General features: G+C 40.1%; 1 protein-coding gene across 2 annotated transcripts; it reads left to right on the top strand.

Annotated features, from left to right (window-relative positions):
* The first annotated feature begins 1,006 nt into the window (after positions 1–1,006).
* LOC141910815 (uncharacterized) lies at positions 1,007–5,632 on the top strand. Of its 2 annotated transcripts, none has more exons than XM_074801648.1 (4): positions 1,007–1,070; positions 2,144–2,414; positions 2,809–3,005; positions 3,487–5,632. In XM_074801648.1, the coding sequence occupies exons 2-4, from the start codon at positions 2,162–2,164 to the stop codon at positions 3,802–3,804; spliced, it is 768 nt and encodes a 255-aa protein (XP_074657749.1). In that variant the 5' UTR covers positions 1,007–1,070; positions 2,144–2,161; the 3' UTR covers positions 3,805–5,632. The 2 variants fall into 2 exon arrangements, with proteins under 2 accessions (XP_074657749.1, XP_074657748.1); XM_074801647.1 differs by lacking the exon at positions 1,007–1,070 and adding an exon at positions 1,492–1,567.
* The last annotated feature ends 13,412 nt before the right edge of the window (positions 5,633–19,044 follow it).

Here is a 19,044-nt window from a genome sequence, read left to right as displayed (position 1 = left end):
CTCTTGCTAAAATCCGAGGAAAAAAAATCATCGTGACTTAGCGTACAGGAAGTGAACTTCCTATTTCAGTCGACTTATCGGTAAGAACCTTGCGGCAGCACTGCGCGGCCACCTAGTGGAATTGCTATGAACTAATGCGATACTGCGGGCTGGCGCGCCGGGGAGCTTGAATAAAAGCTCTGAAGCAGTCATTTCTAATTTTCGATCCTTAGAAGCGGAAATGACTGCATCGTCCAGACTGGAAGAGTTGTCTCCTACCCATTAGGAGACACCGTCCAGACTGGGAGAGTGGTCTCCTATCCATTAGGAGACACCGTCCAGACTGGGAGAGTGGTCTCCTATCCATTAGGAGACACGTCCAGACTGGGAGAGTGATCTCCTACCCATTAGGAGACACCGTCCAGACTGGGAGAGTGGTCTCCTACCTATAAGAAGACACCGTTCAGACTTGGAGAGTTGTCTCCTATAGAACAGAACGACTGTAAGACAGTCCCCGGTTATCTATTCGACTAAAACGACGTATGTCTTGAACGTGAGGATCGTGGTCCCATTTTTTAAGTTGGTTGACCGTTTAGGCCGATTTCTTGGAGTCGTTTAAGGACTAGATTTATAGAATTCAGAATACTGTGATACTTCATTTCAAAGATTTCGGGAAAAAAACAACATAAACATGTTTACAGCCGTGATCGAATTTCCCTATCTCTCTCCCAGTCTCTAGCCGCTGATCTCGCTTCTCTCTCTCCCCCCTTCTCGACCCTCTCTATCACTCATCATCTCTCTCCTCTCCTCCCTCTCGCTTCTCTCTATCCCCGTCTGTTCATGGGCTGGAATTCACACTATGCGCCCCTCGTCGAGTTGAGGCTTCGAATACATATTCTATGAACTACATATGTCGTTGTTTTTTTTTTCAATTTCCAATACAACGCGGAGTCAGTCCGTGACGTAATGTTATTACCACGTACAGACGGAACAATATCAATACGTCGTAACGCTGACAACATCGAGTTGTAGTACGACAGACAACGGCCATTTTATCACAACAGCTTGTGCCGGATCTATAATTTTATAAGGTATAAAAACATACATTTATTTTCCTTATTTCGAATCATTTTCTAAATTGGTTCGCCTTTTAGGTCGCGATTTTTTGGACTCGCTTAAAGAACTAGATTTATAGAAATCGGAATCCAGTGATATTTCCTTTCGAAGGATTTCGAATAAACAACATAAACATGTTTATAGCTGTGATCGAATTTGATTAAAAGCAAATTAGATTTTAAAATGATATTTTTTTTGGTTATTGAAAGTGAAAGTATTCAATCCTTTGTTCAGATTGATTTATGAAACATGTGTCTAACACTCGGTAGTTAAACCACGTATTGTGTGTTTCACCAGGAGTAGCAGTTGAATTATAATGAGTCTAAGACTGGTTCTCTATATAACATACACTAGGTCGATAGAGGGTTGTTTTTGTGTCTATAAAATTCCTAGGCCTCAAGAGAATTACTCATATAATGCTGGTATTTGCAGACGTCGGTTTGAATTGGACTCAAAAATACATATTTTTCATGTAGGTTTTAATGCATTCATTTTTCATATCCAATAAATTGATGCCTTAATACTCAACTATAGCCTATAATTTTATATAATCGATGATTGCTGTCAATGATAATTGAATCCAATCGTGATTAAAATAATTTCATGTTGTTTAATGCATAGAAGATTCGAGCGCTCGGGTCGTATCTGATGAAATCGTAGAAAACTGTTTAAATCTGATGTTCGTTGAAATATCATGATGAAATACATCGAACACATCATGTACGACACTTTGACAAGTTTTCACGATCCTGAAAAGTCCGACTTAAGCGAATTCATCCAGATTGACTTTTATATCGTTATCAACATTCGGTCACTTTAAAGGTTCTGGGGCCAGTTGCACAGTCGTGACTTAAGTCCAAAAAGTGGTCTTAAATCTTAAGACTGGTCTTAAGTTGTTAGATTGGTCTTAAACTGGTCTTAAATCTAAGTCATGACTATGCAACCGGCCCCCGGTGACTTACATTACCAACATCTGTCGAATCTAAGACACTTAAAAGGTTGAAATTTTTGGGGTGAAATTTTTCCATAATTCTAATCTATTAATTAGGTAACACAGTAATTAGCGATGGATAGCAATAATCTGGTACTGGTGAATTCGGAGTATCCCCCAGCTGGACACGAATTGGACGTTGTTGGAGGAGAAAATTTCTCCAGAGGTCCTGGAGGACTCACTATTATTCAAACTCCTGCTCCAGCCCCTCCAGTTGACGACGATGGACATCGCTACAGATTCGCGCGTGGTACTCAGTTGAGATGTGGTCTCATTCAGTTATTTATCGGTCTCACATATCTGGGGACCGGAATGTATTATATCGTAGGTCAGTATCAAAGCACGAGACACGAGAGATTCATAAAATATTGTCACATAAAATCTGAAGCCTGAAAATCTGAATACACGTGATGGATGATCAGTTTGTGTCCTGATAGAAAAAGTCTCAGGTGAAGTATATATTGAAAACATGTGAATTGTGGATGATCAGTTTTTGAAATGAGGTGGTTGTCGGATTCAGTTGGGAGGTTACAGGAACCAGTTGGGAGGTTGCATGCAGGGGTTGAGGGGTTGCAGGATCCAGTTTATGGGTTGTAGGATTCAATTGATGGGTTGAATGATCCAGTTGGGAGGTTGCAGGATTCAGTTAGGAGGTTGCAGGATCCTGGCTACTAATTGATACCTGTATTAACTAATTGTGACTATGGTTATATGTATTCTAGGAGCTGGTTTCATTGAACCAACCTACCACAATTTCTGGGCTGGCGGTCTGTTTCTATTCGCCGGTATATTCGCTCTGATATCGTGCTGTTCGGAAACAACTTGTCCAATAGTCGGCTGTATGGTCCTGTCGATATTCGCGTCGATTGTAGCGCTCGGCTGCGCAGTACTGATGGGAGTGGCGGCGTACGCTGCATCGGTGAGTATAGGACAGAGGGAGAGGGAGAAGGAGAGGGCGAGGGCGAGGGCGAGGGCGAGGGCGAGGGCGAGGGCGAGGGCGAGGGCGAGGGCGAGGGCGAGGGAGAGGGAGAGGGCGAGGGCGAGGGCGAGGGCGAGGGCGAGGGAGAGGGAGAGGGAGAGGGAGGGAGAGGGAGAGGGAGAGGGCGAGGAGGAGGGCGAGGGCGAGGGCGAGGGAGAGGGAGAGGGAGAGGGAGAGGGAGAGGGAGAGGGAGAGGGAGAGGGAGAGGGAGAATATTTTTGCGACTTTTCGGGAGAGAAAGGATTTCAAAAAAGTCCCGCCACCTATCAGTGTTTGGGCATTTCAACGACTGTAAGAAAGCTCTCAAGCATGTCATAAAGTGAGACAACGAAATGAAGTAGTAGAATTCATTGAGATATTTCCTCTAGAATAGAAGCGCTAGTTTGATGTTTATTAACACGTTGTGTTTGTTATATTACAGTATGTTGACGATAATGTGTGTATTAAAGCTGTGAACAAAGTCGTCGACACATCCGAGACGTTGACTGGTTTGGCCGATGTAATGCAGGGAGCTGTCGGCGGGGTTAGAATTAGTAGCAGCTTGCCATTCATTGATCTGTTGAAGTTTCTGTGTAATTACATCCATGGTTTAAGGGTGGCGTTCTGTATCGAGGCTGTGCTCGGTGGGGTGGAGCTGATTGTTGCTATGGTCCAGTACAGTGTATGCTGCCGTACCACGTGTTGCCAAGGGAGACGACCGACCTTTCAACCACAGCAACTTACCACCATTGTTTACTAGAAGTAAAGGTGCTCGCGGTCTGGTGTGCACGAGCTCGCCATCTATCGGTTCCTTGTGTAAATAAACGACTGTAAGTTGCTATTAGTGATCGTGCGTACTAAAAACAACTTCACGCATTCGCCATCTAACGGTAGAAAATGTACACATAAAAACAACTACAAGACGGACCCGGTTACTCGCACAACTAACACGATGCATTCGCCATCTAGTGGTAGAAAATGTACTCATATCACTAACAGGTTGCATTCGCCATCTAGCGGTAGAAAGTGTACACAAAAACGACTACAAAACAGTCCCTCATATCACATAACACGAAGCATTCGCCATCTAGCGGTAGTAAACGCATGAGAATCAGATCGGAGTAGACGAATCTCGCTTATAGTCGATAGTATCAACGGCTGATGGATTATCGTTAGACTCGGCTCAAGTTGGATCCAATATCGTAATGATGACACTTGAAGTGAATTATAAAATATCCAACTGGGATCACCATATTGATAAAAACACTATATTCAAGTTGTGACGATAAATTTACGAGAATCCCACATAATGATAATGAGAGACAAAGTCCGGAAATATTTTCTAAATCCAGTTATTCATTCAACGTTTCGACTATATTCTAATAGTCATCTTCAGGAATACTGTATTCCTTGAGCTAGTGTAGTTAATTCAACGTTTCAACTATACATAATAGTCATCTTCAGGAATACTGTATTCCATGAGCTAGTGTAGTTTATTCAACGTTTCGAATATATCCTAATAGTCATCTTCAGGAATACTGTATTCCTTGAGCTAGTGTAGTTTATTCAACGTTTCGACTTTATCCTAATAGTCATCTTCAGGAATACTGTATTCCTTGAGCTAGTGTAGTTTATTCAACGTTTCGACTTTATCCTAATAGACATCTTCAGGAATACTGTATTCCTTGAGCTAGTGTAGTTTATTCAACGTGTCGACTATATTCTAATAGTCATCTTCAGGAATACTGTATTCCTTGAGCTAGTGTAGTTTATTCAACGTTTCGACTTTATCCTAATAGTCATCTTCAGGAATACTGTATTCCTTGAGCTAGTGTAGTTTATTCAACGTTTCGACTGTATCCTAATAGTCATCTTCAGGAATACTGTATTCCTTGAGCTAGTGTAGTTTATTCAACGTTTAGAATATATCCTAATAGTCATCTTCAGGAATACTGTATTCCTTGAGCTAGTGTTATTAAGTTTATTCAACGTTTCGACTATATCCTAATAGTCATTCCCAAAGATGACTATTAAAGCCTAGCGCACATCGACACTGCGATTGGAGACAACTAGTTGCTACCGAACGATTACCCCGCGCACATCGAAATCTAGTTACAACCGGTCAGTTGCAGCAACTGCATGGCGCGTGTCGATCGTCGAGATCCAGAGCGCGCACATCGACGGATATGACTGCGATTGAGTACAACCAGTTGCTCAAAAGTAGAACATGGGCAACTGGCCGGAACTGGAGATAGATCGACGCTTACCAATCGTAAGCTCGCTCACATCGACACATTCAAGCAACTGATCGTATCCAGCCAGTTCCTCTCATGCGCCGAAAACTGCCTTGCAACTAGTTGTCTCCAATCGCAGTGCCGATGCGCGCTAGGCTTTAAGATATATTGAGTCTCACATTATATATGTGGGATTCTCGTCGTTTCATCCAACTGGGATATCAAGGTTCATGGTCCCTAAAGATACGACTTGAGCTGAGTCTTTCTTCACTTCAAAAATGTAATAAATATATAAACATGTTTTATATACATATTTTTTTCCTTTACTTTGTAAACAATAAAATTACGTTTTATTAAGAGATAAAATCGATTTATTTACTTTACAATAATTCTTAACATAAATATACAAACAATTCTTAAAAGTTTTAAAATCAAGTATTTATTCAAACAACAAGAATTAAGACGCTTTATCGTCAGGTAGGTCAGACGATTATTTCTAGTGAAAATTCGAGACGCTGCGTCACTTAAATTGATTCTTGGTTTTGAAACTTTTAAATCTGCATATAGTGGGCTCTCAATAGTCGTAGGAAACGTTGATCATTTTGGGATCACGACCTTTGGGCCCAGTTGCACAGTCGTGACTTAAGTCCGAAAATGGTATTAAATCTAAAGACTGATCTTAAGTTGTTAGATTGGCTATAGAACTAAGTTGGTCTTAGACTGGTCTTAAGTCTGAGCCACGACTATGCAACCGGCCTCTAGTTTTAACGATGCTCGATTTCATAAGTCTGGTTAGAATTAGTTCAATTAGGATGTTGAGACCATGAGGAGTCAGATTTTCACCGAGACTTTGATGAACCGGGTCCAGCTTCGTAAACCGGTCTTAACTTGAATCCAGAACGGTTCTAGTCAAATCAGTTAAGTTAAAACAGTCTCTCAAACTGCAGTTGCTCAAAAGGTGGTTACCTGGTCAACTGGTTAACTCGTGGATGGATGATATGGTGACGATTGAAATTAGATTTTAAGTATGATTGGTCACGTGTAAACTCTACCCAACGTTTGAGCAACTGCAGCCCCTGGACCCAGTTTGACGAAAAAGTATAATCCAAAATTTGAATTGAGTTTGAATTGTTGTATGAAGTGGCCAATGTTACAATTAACCAAAATTTTGAGTTAAACTTTTTTGTGAAACTGGGCCCTGCTGATTTATTTTGGTTATCTTATCTCGAGCTGAACGATGATGAAGCGAACGGAGTCACGTGGACATACATCAGTCGTCTGTCTGTGTGTGTCAGTGATGGGTGAGGGCGCGGTTCCGCGGTTATGAGTCAAAATTCAACTCAGAGAGTTTAATTCAGTTCATAAACCCTCGAGTTCAACTTAGAATCAGGACCGCGGAACCGCGCCCGGGATGCCACAACTAGAGTGAGTGCTGCTGGTCCTGGTAGTCCGGGATGATGCTGGTCCTGTTAGTCCGGGATGCTTCTGGTCCTGTCAATCTGGAATACTGATGCGCTGTTCGACGCCAAACTGGAAAATAAAGATACAACAATCTTAAACTTGATAACAGAAGATATTAAGAGATATTGTGTAATAATTCAAGCTGTATTTGAAACTGACCTTCTGGAAAACGCGATTGTACTGATTGAACCTCTGTCTCCGGTTGAGTTGAGTTCTGATTGAACCTCTGTCTCCGGTATAGTTGAGTTCTGGTTGAACCTCTGTCCCCGGTATAGTTGAGTTCTCCGCGCATTGTTCCCGCTGTGAAAAGAAACCATTCAAACATTAGTTTGATTTATGTGATGAATGACACTGAACGCAATGTCGTCTGTCGACAGCGTTCATACACTGGTCACTACACAGTGGCTTTCAATATGGAAACCACTTGTGAGTTCATACTTACACCAGTGTGTCTGAATGTCCAGTCAGATGAAGGTGTTTGGGCCCCGGGTCGGCGTGACGCGTGTCCAGTCAGGTGTTTGGGCCTCGGGTCGACGTGACTCGTGTCCGCTCAGAATTCCGCATATTACAAAACTATAAATACACAATACATGACAAACAGTTATTACAATATCAAACACAGTTTTGAAATTCGGATAGAATATTTTACCTCTAGTTTTCAGCATCCCTTTTACAGCGGTATATTTCAGATGAACTGTGACACCAGTCTCCACAATTCCAGTGACACCAGTCTCCACAATACCAGTGATACCAGTCTCCACAATACCAGTGATACCAGTCTCCACAATACCAGTGATACCAGTCTCCACAATACCAGTGATACCAGTCTCCACAATACCAGTGATACCAGTCTCCACAATACCAGTGATACCAGTCTCCACAATACCAGTGATACCAGTCTCCACAATACCAGTGATACCAGTCTCCACAATACCAGTGATACCAGTCTCCACAATACCAGTGATACCAGTCTCCACAATACCAGTGATACCAGTCTCCACAATACCAGTGATACCAGTCTCCACAATACCAGTGATACCAGTCTCCACAATACCAGTGATACCAGTCTCCACAATACCAGTGATACCAGTCTCCACAATACCAGTGATACCAGTCTCCACAATACCAGTGACACCAGTCTCCACAATACCAGTGACACCAGTCTCCACAATACCAGTGATACCAGTCTCCACAATACCAGTGATACCAGTCTCCACAATACCAGTGATACCAGTCTCCACAATACCAGTGATACCAGTCTCCACAATACCAGTGATACCAGTCTCCACAATACCAGTGATACCAGTCTCCACAATACCAGTGATACCAGTCTCCACAATACCAGTGATACCAGTCTCCACAATACCAGTGACACCAGTCTCCACAATACCAGTGATACCAGTCTCCACAATACCAGTGATACCAGTCTCCACAATACCAGTGATACCAGTCTCCACAATACCAGTGATACCAGTCTCCACAATACCAGTGATACCAGTCTCCACAATACCAGTGACACCAGTCTCCACAATACCAGTGACACCAGTCTCCACAATACCAGTGATACCAGTCTCCACAATACCAGTGATACCAGTCTCCACAATACCAGTGATACCAGTCTCCACAATACCAGTGATACCAGTCTCCACAATACCAGTGATACCAGTCTCCACAATACCAGTGATACCAGTCTCCACAATACCAGTGACACCAGTCTCCACAATACCAGTGATACTAGTCATTTCCCTATAAAGACAAAATCAGTAAAACCCACCCTACACCCAAAGACTCTCTTGCTACAAAATAAAATGTCGCGAAATGACTTCAAAAGGAAACGGCGCGAAATGGCGCGCTAGTTGACCTGTCCAGTAAAAGGGCGCGAGATTTATCTATTTCTTATGATTCGAATCTTCGTCAAGTCAAAATGATCGGATAAAACGACTTTAAAAGATCATTCATTTCAAAAATGAAATGACAGGAGTTGAACCTGTACTGAAAATGATAGGAGTTGAACCTGTACTGAAAATGATAGGAGTTGAACCTGTACTGAAAATGATAGGAGTTGAACCTGTACTGAAAATGACAGGAGTTGAACCTGAACTGAAAATGACAGGAGTTGAACCTGTACTGAAAATGGCAGGAGTTGAACCTGTACTGAAAATGACAGGAGTTGAACCTGTACTGAAAATGGCAGGAGTTGAACCTGTACTGAAAATGGCAGGAGTTGAACCTGTACTGAAAATGACAGGAGTTGAACCTGTACTGAAAATGGCAGGAGTTGAACCTGTACTGAAAATGACAGGAGTTGAACCTGTACTGAAAATGACAGGAGTTGAACCTGTACTGAAAATGGCAGCAGGAGTTGAACCTGTAATGAAAATGGCGCGAGAATTTTCATTGTGACCGCAGAATAAACAGGTCACCTATCACTTACACTGTTCTATCTGTTTGTCCAGTCAGGTGTTTGGGCCTCGGGTCGGCGTGACGTGTGTCCAGTCAGGTGTTTGGGCCCCGGGTCGACGTGACGCGTGTCCGCTCAGAATTCCGCATATTACAAAACTATAAATACACAATATATGACAAACAGTTATTACAATATAAAACACAGTTTTGAAACTCGGATAGAATATTCTACCTCTATTTTCCAGCATCCCTTTCACAGCGGTATATTTCATGTGAACCTCGCGATGTCGTCAGTGAGAAAATCGCGCGAAATAACTTCAAAAATGATATGGCGCGAGTTGACCTGTACCGTACAGGGTTCTAATCGTCTAATGATGCGAATTTACAATTAAACCAAATTTCATCGTTAAAACCGCAAAAAATAAACGCGAAAAATATCGACATCAAAACAAACAGCGCGCGCCCAAAATCAGCACAAATATCAATAAATTAATTCAACCAAATAAACCAGAAACCCAGGTACCACAGGAATAGGACCCGACCGGGTGGGGTGGCGTGGGTGCTGTCTGAACCTGAAACCAGTTGTACGTAAGTAAATGTCATTTGTATTTTATAAGAAGTAGAGTTCAACAGTTCAACTCTTCATCTTAATCAAATCACACTTAACTCACAAACTGTCAAACATTTTCAAACCAGTTCAATTGTAAATAAATGCAACTTTTACTGTTAAAAAGTTCCACTTGAAATTACAACTGTATTTCATATCAACAGCTGAAATTATGTTTTAATTCAAAGATCTATCAACTAACTATTCTAACCTAACCTATATATTCGGCCCACCTATTCTGGCTCGGGTTTAGGGGTTAGGGAGGGGGATACTGAAATAGAGACATGTTATACAGGTCACACCTGAATTCTTCAGTCACTCTGTCATCATCATCAACTTCAGGTTCAATCTTCTGTGACTAGGGGGTCTTGTTCTTCACACTGAAATAGAATATACAGTTCGCACCTGAATCGGGCCACTCTGTTGTGTGCTGGGGGTGAAGACACGTACTCTGTGGCCAAGTCTTCTGGGGTCTTGTCTCAGCGATGACCCTGAAATTGTCATGTTTATTTCAACTAAACGTTTTTACATAAAAGTCGTTGTCTTATAAAATAAAAGATTCAAAAAACGGAAATTCTGAAATGAAAGGAAAACACCTGAAAATATAGAAAAACCCTGGAAATAGAAGCATGAAATACAGGATCCTGAAATAAAGATATTAGGCATCAAAATAAACAGACAGCTTCTCCGTCAGACCCAGAGACCCACAGGACCATGACGCAAATAGCACCCAAATTTCTTAACTTAAACTTACACATATTATTTAAGATTGTACTAATATTCATGCATTTCTATAACTTACTAACTCACCGAATAAGTTCCTAAACTAACTAAACCTATAAAACATAATTTCAGCTGTTAATGTTTTTCTAACTCACAGTTTATCCAATCCTGTGTGTGTAATGTATGAATCCAGGGATCCTCAGAATTATAGTCAGTTTTTATCCTCGTGTTTTCGATAACAGTTCACAGTTTTTTATGAGCGCAGTTTGTTATAATGTCACAATAATCCTGAATTAGTTTGAACTCCGATTGAATCGATTCCATTCCGAATTCCGTGAAGCCTGAAAAATAAAATAACGAAGAAATTCAAACAACCACTTAGTCGAAGTACCGATAAATTCATTTCCCGGGCAAAAACTCCTCACAACTTCGCGCCTCACTGCACTCGCTTTACGGGGGGTGCCCCTAGTAATCGAAAAGGTACCCCACGTATGTTGCCCCCCCTAAAAATTAATCCTGCATCTACCCTTGTATCTGAATAGTCTATAAGTAACGAGTAGAAGTTCATATACCGTTTACATTGCCGGGTTTTACACGTGTGAAAATCAAATCACTTTTTCACGTAAATATCTAGAAATTTGCGATGCGAAAACCTCGACAAACTCACCTAACAATCGCGTTCATCTTATCCGTATCAGTTATATCGTTTCTGAATTGTTTTTTTATCGTTTAATTTCGTGTTTTATGATGTTGTTTTAAGCGCGGTGGTGACGGATTCTAATGGAGCGGGTTTCTTGCTCGCTTTGCACTCGGCTCGTGCGCGGCTGGTCATCGCCGCCGGCGATTGGCCGCATAATTGATGCGGGACGCAATAAGTAATTCTGATTGGTCAAGTGGCTCGCATAGCTAATGATGACCTGAACTGGACAGAACCGGTTTCGGTCACCCTGATGATGATACATGTACAACTGAATTCTATATTGCGCAATACAGCCAGGCTAACCTGTTATTTATCTATTTGACCGAGACATTAGTGAAACCAGTGTCCAACTGGAATCGAACGGGAATTTCTCGTAATTCAACGCGGATAAGATTTGAAAGTTGTCTACCACCCAAACATATTCCAATGCGTTACCAGGCACGGAGTCCAGTGGTAAACGTCTCTCATGAACAAGCTGATCTAAATTATCCGAAATATAACCCAGACACGAAAATATAAATGGCTTAAGCCACATTCAATGGGTTTAGGAATGCGAGAAACGCAACTACCGTTTCCACGAATGTACTCTAGAAAAATACTCAATCATAATGATTGAATTAAAGATGCCCTCGATAATTCAATTGTCTTTTATTTTCACAATGAATCATCTATGCTCTAAAACGAAAAAGTCCATGAAGAATGAACTATATCCAGTTTCAACCATGTTGTTGATTATGACCGCGCGCCTTAAAGTTTCTACCAAACCCGGTACATATTCCAATGTGTTACCATACGATATCTAAACGTCTCTCCTGGCTAGTTGGCGTTAGATTGCCCGTACACCAAACCCAATATTAATATCAATGCGTTTCCGTAAAGCCCAGCGGTGGATTTCTCCCCTGAGACCAAGTATGAAATATAGACCTGACACGAAAATAGAAATGGTTCAAGCCACATTGAAATAATGAATGAATGGAATATGTGAGAAAATTGATTAGTTAGTTCAATTACCTTTTTAAAACAACAAACTAACATTGTCAAAAAGACATTAGTTGTTGAATGCGCGACGTGACATTTCAAATTTGTAAAATTGTCAACTTACAAATAGGTTATTTCATGTTGGCAGTATCCACTCGACTTGCAGCGAATAACCGAGGTCTCTCGCCCGATATCAGGTTGGAAGCGGCTTGTTGTAATAATACGGTCACTGGATCAGTGATTTATTTATAAGGTCCTTATGTAACTGTATGAAGAAATGAATACGATTTTCTGGTGACCCGAATCTCCAAGTACAACACGGTGTGAGTCAGTAGAATTTCTATTGATATTTACAAATCCAAAATTGGGAATTTGAGAATTCGCCAACGCCCGACAATATCCACTTCGACCAAGCCGTCTGACCTGAACCTGTTTTTTTTTCAGTATTTTTTCTTTGGCTTTGGATTCATGTTTCCCGATTTTCCCGCTATCTATTTACTTGTCCTCGTGTTCGCGGCTTCTATTTCAACAAAATGTTCTCAACTTGCCGATAATATTTTTTTACAACTAATATTCCATGAATAAAGAAACCCAACTGGTTTTTCGAACTGGTCATTTCTGGTGATGTTATTTATAAATCTCGTGCTTGCAGAATGACCGCGACCCCAATGAACGGTCTGGCACACGACCGGTAGGGGGAGACTCAGTCGAGGTGGTGGATATATAATAGTCCAAATTAGTTACTAATTTAATTCAAATTTACAACAAAAAAAATTTATCTTGTTATTGAATTTGTAAATTTTCTACCGTGTTATAAAAATCTGTAAATTTAGTGTTGTGCCTCAAACATGGGGGTGTTGATTTTATATATATATATATATATATATATATATATATATATATATATATATATATATATATATATATATATATATATATATATATATATATATATATATATATATATATATATATATATATATATATATATAAATCAACACCCCCATCCCACCGCCCCAACAAACGAGGTAATCCGGTGCGCTGGTATTATAAACCTTCCAAGTTTTTGGTCGTCCAACCCGAGTTGATATAGTGGCAGGGGTTTGTTTCAATGGCTACTGTTCACCGAGAACCTTACTGTCGCTAGGATCGTAGAGCGACGTAGATCACTGTGGAAACTACCACTTCCAGGACTGGGCGAACTGAAAGGGGTTCACCGAGAATCTTTTTTTTTGTAATCTTAGAATAGGGCTTGTCCCCGTTATTTACTTATTTTGCTGTCGTAAATTTCGTTTGATTTTTTTCGATTGAGTGTCCCTAAAGATATTAGTGATTTAAATCGTGTGTAATTAATCATCTTTGTATTGTAATTATCCTAACTTGAACCGTTTAGAAATATCTAGTTTGTATTGATCATAAAATAGGGATTGTCCCGGTCATTTATTTATTTGGCTGGTAAATTTCGTTTGATTTTTTCGATTGAGTGTCCCTTACAGGCCCACCACACATGCCGGGAGCGAAACAGGGGGTTATATTGTCTAAAGAGACAAGGATCGCAGAGCGACGCAGATCAGTGTGGATACAACCACTTATAGGACTGGTTAAAAGCCTTGTGATACATTCATTGCATTTTTTATCATTGATACACGGCATTTCTAGAGGCTTGATATATAGAATATATGTTAATAATTTATAGGCAGTACTGTTCCGTAAGACGAGTGCTCAGGACACATGACCTGATCAATCAAAGTCCTGTGTGCTGGTCATATGGTCAGTACTGATAATAATGATAATATGTCTAGCCTTCTGGCTATTGTTTTAACACTCCTGATGACGTGGTCCTCGTGGGTATAAAACCCAGAGACACACGTCACTCTCTCTCTTTTCACTGACTCGTGGTCACTTACACCCAGCTCTCACTTTGAGTACTACAATAAAATTACATTTTCCAACTATTAACCGTAGTTCTTACTTCTGAGCTAGGACCTCTATATCAGGCGCATGCAAGGATTGAACGCGTTATATATTTACAGCATTTCCGAATTGAGAACGTGTCCTTATCCTGACCTGAGAGTAGTTTACAAGATATAATCTGGCAGATGGGAACGAAGGAGTTCTTTCAAGCGACTGTCATGTCAACAGGACTCATTGATGATTTCTCATTCAAACTAATTTAACTATTGTAAAATCTTGATTCTACCATTGAACAAGACATATGTTGAGTTTGTAGGAACAATGTAAGGCTTTGTCAGGGCGAATTTTCCGCCGTATCGACTTGACCGGCTGCCGTTACTGGTGTCATCATCTCTGCGACCTTCGGTCAGATTACTCCTAGAATCGACACTCATAAGAGACGCGTCTGTGAGCACAGTACCATCACAGCTACGACTTATCACAGTTAGATTTGTATATCAGCTTATCAGCCTCTGGTCGTTGTGTACAGACTGGTAAAATAAAGGTAAGCTACATTCAGTAAACTCTACTTATATCCTTTTTCGATGCGGTGATAATGCTCGAACCTGTTAAATTAGATTCACCCTCAAAAGAGACCCCCATCTCCCCTATTAAAAGATTGACAGCAATTTTTCATGATGGTAATTGTGTTTCAAAATTTCAAAGGACAGCAGATTCCCCCCCCCCCAAGACCCCCCTTTCTAAACATTCATTTGGCCATCGTTTGGTCAGAGTGTCCCTGATAACGCGAAACAGTACTAAGGTCCCCACCACCTAATATTGATCTTGAAGCCGTTTCGTCCTGGAAGTGGTCGTTCCCGCAGTCGCTCGCGATCCTTAGTGCGACCACCACTTGGTAGACCAACCCTACACTCGGTACCGGCGTGGTACATTAAAATACATGAATATCACTTTTTACTCGTCTGCCCGTACTGCCCAGGAATCCAGAGCTAGATACATCCCGGAGCGTTATTGGAGATTCCCCAATAACGTAGAGTTGTATAATTTGTTCAACTCAAATTGCCAAACCCTTGAAAAACTGGCGTTGTATATACGCAAATGTTTAATACATTTCTAATGTTAAATGTTGCAATGTTTATTGTAAATTAATTTTGTTCTCTGTGCAATTGTATAATTGTGGAGTAAATAAACTAGTTGTAATAGTTTAATACTAAGGATCTCGGTGAAGAATCCATTCTCGTGGTTCTCAGTCTATAGTCTGAAAGAATTCAATTCATTCAAGTAAAATTCCAGTTTTCGTTTCGTTTTAGAATAAACTAAAAATGACCAGCTACCGGGCATTAGCGATGACAGCTGTGGGGGCTGCACTGTTAGTGATTGTAGTATTACCGATACAGGAAGTAGATTCAGCTGTGGTCAGTTTGACTAAATTGTCCCTGTTTGACGCCAATTCGTTAAGACAATTAGTAAACAACCGACAGACATCTGCAGCGAACAAAAAGTCAAGCGGAAGGAGCAAACAGACTCAATCTAAACAAGACGCTAAAAAGAGCAAAAAGAATAAAAAGAGTAAAAAGAGCAAAAAGAGTAAAAAGAGCTAAAAGAGTAAATCTTAAATCAGTCAACGCTCAATGGTGAGTATGCGTGTATTTCTAATATCATCATTATTACAATTATTCATCATCCACACTTCACATGTGTTCATAACTTCACCTGAGACATTTCAAATTGAAAATGAACTACAAACACCAGACATTAGACATTTTATCAGCACACTTTCATAAACTGATCGTCCACACTTCACATGTGTTCAGTGCTTCACCTGAGACATTTTGAATTGAAAATGAAATACAAACACCAGACATTAGACATTTTATCAACACACTTTCATAAACTGATCGTCCATACTTCAAATGTGTTCAGTGCTTCACCATGTGAAGTGTGTGGACGATCAGTTGATGAAAGTGAGCTGATAAAATGTCTAATGTCTGGTGTTTGTAGTTCATTTTCAATTAAAAATGTCTCAGGTGAAGTACTGAACACATGCGAAGTGTGGACGATCAGTTTTTGAAAGTGTGCTGATAAAATGTCTAATGTCTGGTGTTTGTAGTTCATTTTCAATTAAAAATGTCTCAGGTGAGGTACTGAACACGTGTGAAGTGTGGACGATCAGTTTTTGAAAGTTTTAGGGCGCAGGGTTTAGGGGTTGATTTGTGGATGATTTCTAGATTACCCAACTTGCATCAATGTTGATAACATTTGCGTTCGCTCAAAAATCTTACATAAAGAAATTTTGTTATTCATTTTCAGTGATAACGTGGTTGATAAGAGAACGTACTAACAGTAACACGTGATACCGGGTTGCTGTTTAATAATTGTATATGAAAAATACATGAGAAATAAAAGATATGGCATTGGTTTATGTTGTTTTTATCACTTGTCATGATCTAATTTTTTCTATTCTATTTAGAATCACACAGATAATTTATCAGTAAAATGTGTTTAGCTTTTTTTCTAAAGGCGCCGTTTGTTGCGCAATAAATGAAGAAATTTGCGGATGAGTCAAAAACACTGAGTAGAATTCCTACTTTACGCATGACCATCATTTCATCCCCAGTTAGACCGTTACGTAATCCAAACTCCTTTCTGAAGTAATGTAACACACGGTCCAGTGATGCGGGAATTTCACAGATAAAGAATATAGCTACAATTATAAGAACCCCTTTTAACATTTTGAATTCGGTAGATTTTCCACCGCGCACCGCTGCGTCCGCGTGAAATTGTTTCTTTCGATTTAGTTTTCTAAATATCATAATTCCGAACAAAGTTAAATTTATCACAATTAGAAAAATAAAAGGTACAAGAACAGTCATGAGAATATAGGAATCCGAAACGGACTTGGATGCAACGCTAGGCCTATAAATAAATGGTGTTCGAATTTTTTTCGCACGAAAAGCTCCCATTGTATATAAATGAAGAAAACAGCGTCGTGTGGCCCTTCCGGGTAAATTCAGTGGAAAATAATACGGCCAGAAACAAACTGCGGAAGAAATTGTGTTTAAAACCGACAGAAAAATGATATGTTTTTTGCTCCAGAATCGTCTAAAATACAGCGGACTCGCGACTACCAGAAGTCTTTCAAAATTTACTATAACTACGGCCCAATTTTTTGCCATTTGAAACGTATGAAACAGTGGTAGAACCCAAATTATAATTTCGTGTCCAAAAAACCAGTCATCGAAACGGCCGAGAACATGTTTACGATCTTGAAGGTAAATAAGGAATATTCGAATTGGATAAAGAAGAAACACTGAAAATACGAACAGTAAATCAAACCAGGCAAGAATGATTATAGTTTGATAAGTGTCGCGACCGATCTTTCTGAATACTAGAATAGAAACAGAGTTCAGAATCATTCCGAAAACTGAAGCCGGAAAATATCCGTACAAGTAAATCTTATAACTGAAAACGTGTTTCCATCGTTCTGGTGGGTACAGGTCCTTGCACCATCGTGGAGCAGCAGTCGTTGAGATTGTGGTAGAATTCATGTTGAAGCTCATAGACCTGTAATCAGTGACTCTGCAGTAACACAAACCTCTCCGCCTCTCTCTCTCTCTCTCTCTCCCTTCAGTCTCTCACCTTGTAAGCAGTGACTCTGCAGTAACACAAACCTCCTCTCTCTGTCTGAGTTCGAATTTCAGAAAGTGGAATTTTTTATGTGCCTACGCAAATGCGGGTCCTGTGAGTAACTTGCGCAGAAAACCTTTGAGAATGACGCAAAGACGACCAATTTCACAATTTTAGGTCGAAGATATTTCTTCTTTTTGCTACAATTGTTCCTCAAATCACCTAAGTTCGGAAGCATTTGTATATTTTGAACGAAAACGAATGAAAAGTAGGATCTGGGTGGAACTTCGTCGACGAGTGGGGCAGGCATTGAATCGCTGTTGAATTGTTGAGCAAAACGAACGACCTTGAATTCAAAAACTTCTTACAGAGAACTGTGGGTTTAAATTACATTCATTCAAATTCAAATTTGGCGCAGAATCATCAGAATAAAATAAACATATCACAAATTTTCATTCTGATTTCAAGGTATAACACTGTACGGTAAAATAAACATCCCAGTTCACTCTCGTCAATTAACTGTGTATTAATTTCTGAAAAGCGTAGATCAAAATTTACAATTCACGAACGAATTTTCGATGAATCTTTCCAAAATCAGAAAGGTCGGGGGCCATTATTTATGTGGCATTAGGTTCTGAGCGATTTTCTCCTAAACGCGGTCTCCTAAACCTTCTCCTCATTTTATGAACTACAAACAATAAATGTGTTCAGTGCTTCACCATGTGAAGTGTGTGGACGATCAGTTTATGAAAGTGTGCTGATAAAATGTCTAATGTCTGGTGTTTGTAGTTCATTTTCAATTAGAAATGTCTTAGGTGAAGCACTGAACACATGTGAAGTGTGTGGACGATCAGTTGATGAAAGTGTGCTGATAAAATGTCTAATATCTGGTGTTTGTAGTTCATTTTCAATTAGAAATGTCTCTGATGTGAAGTGTGAATGATCAGTTTTTGAAAGTGTGCTGATAAAATTTCTAATGTCTGGTGTTTGTAGTTCATTTTCAATTCAAAATGTCTCATGTGAAGCACTGAACACATGTGAAGTGTGGACGACCAGTTTTTGAAAGTGTGCTGATAAAATGTCTAATATCTGGTGTTTGTAGTTCATTTTCAATTAGAAATGTCTCAGGCGAGGTACTGAACACGTGTGAAGTGTGGACGATCAGTTTTTGAAAGTTTTAGGGCGCAGGGTTTAGGGGTTGATTTGTGGATGATTTCTACATTACCCAACTTGCATCAATGTTGATAACATTTGCGTTCGCTCAAAAATCTTACATAAAGAAATTTTGTTATTCATTTTCAGTGATAACGTGGTTGATAAGAGAACGTACTAACAGTAACACGTGATACCCGG

The sequence above is a fragment of the Tubulanus polymorphus genome, chromosome 9 (genome assembly GCF_964204645.1).
Source record: "Tubulanus polymorphus chromosome 9, tnTubPoly1.2, whole genome shotgun sequence".
Taxonomy (NCBI): Eukaryota; Metazoa; Nemertea; class Palaeonemertea; order Tubulaniformes; family Tubulanidae; genus Tubulanus; species Tubulanus polymorphus.
Note: the sequence above shows the minus strand (reverse complement) of the source record. Positions and strands in the feature narration are given on the sequence as shown.

Bases quoted from the DNA above. Each gene is read 5' to 3' on its own strand.
- LOC141910815 (XM_074801648.1), top strand. From the start codon at position 2,162: ATGGATAGCAATAATCTGGTACTGGTGAATTCGGAGTATCCCCCAGCT. The intron at 2,415-2,808 runs GTCAGTATCAAA...TATGTATTCTAG, and splicing joins CGGAATGTATTATATCGTAG to GAGCTGGTTTCATTGAACCA. The intron at 3,006-3,486 runs GTGAGTATAGGA...GTTATATTACAG, and splicing joins TGGCGGCGTACGCTGCATCG to TATGTTGACGATAATGTGTG.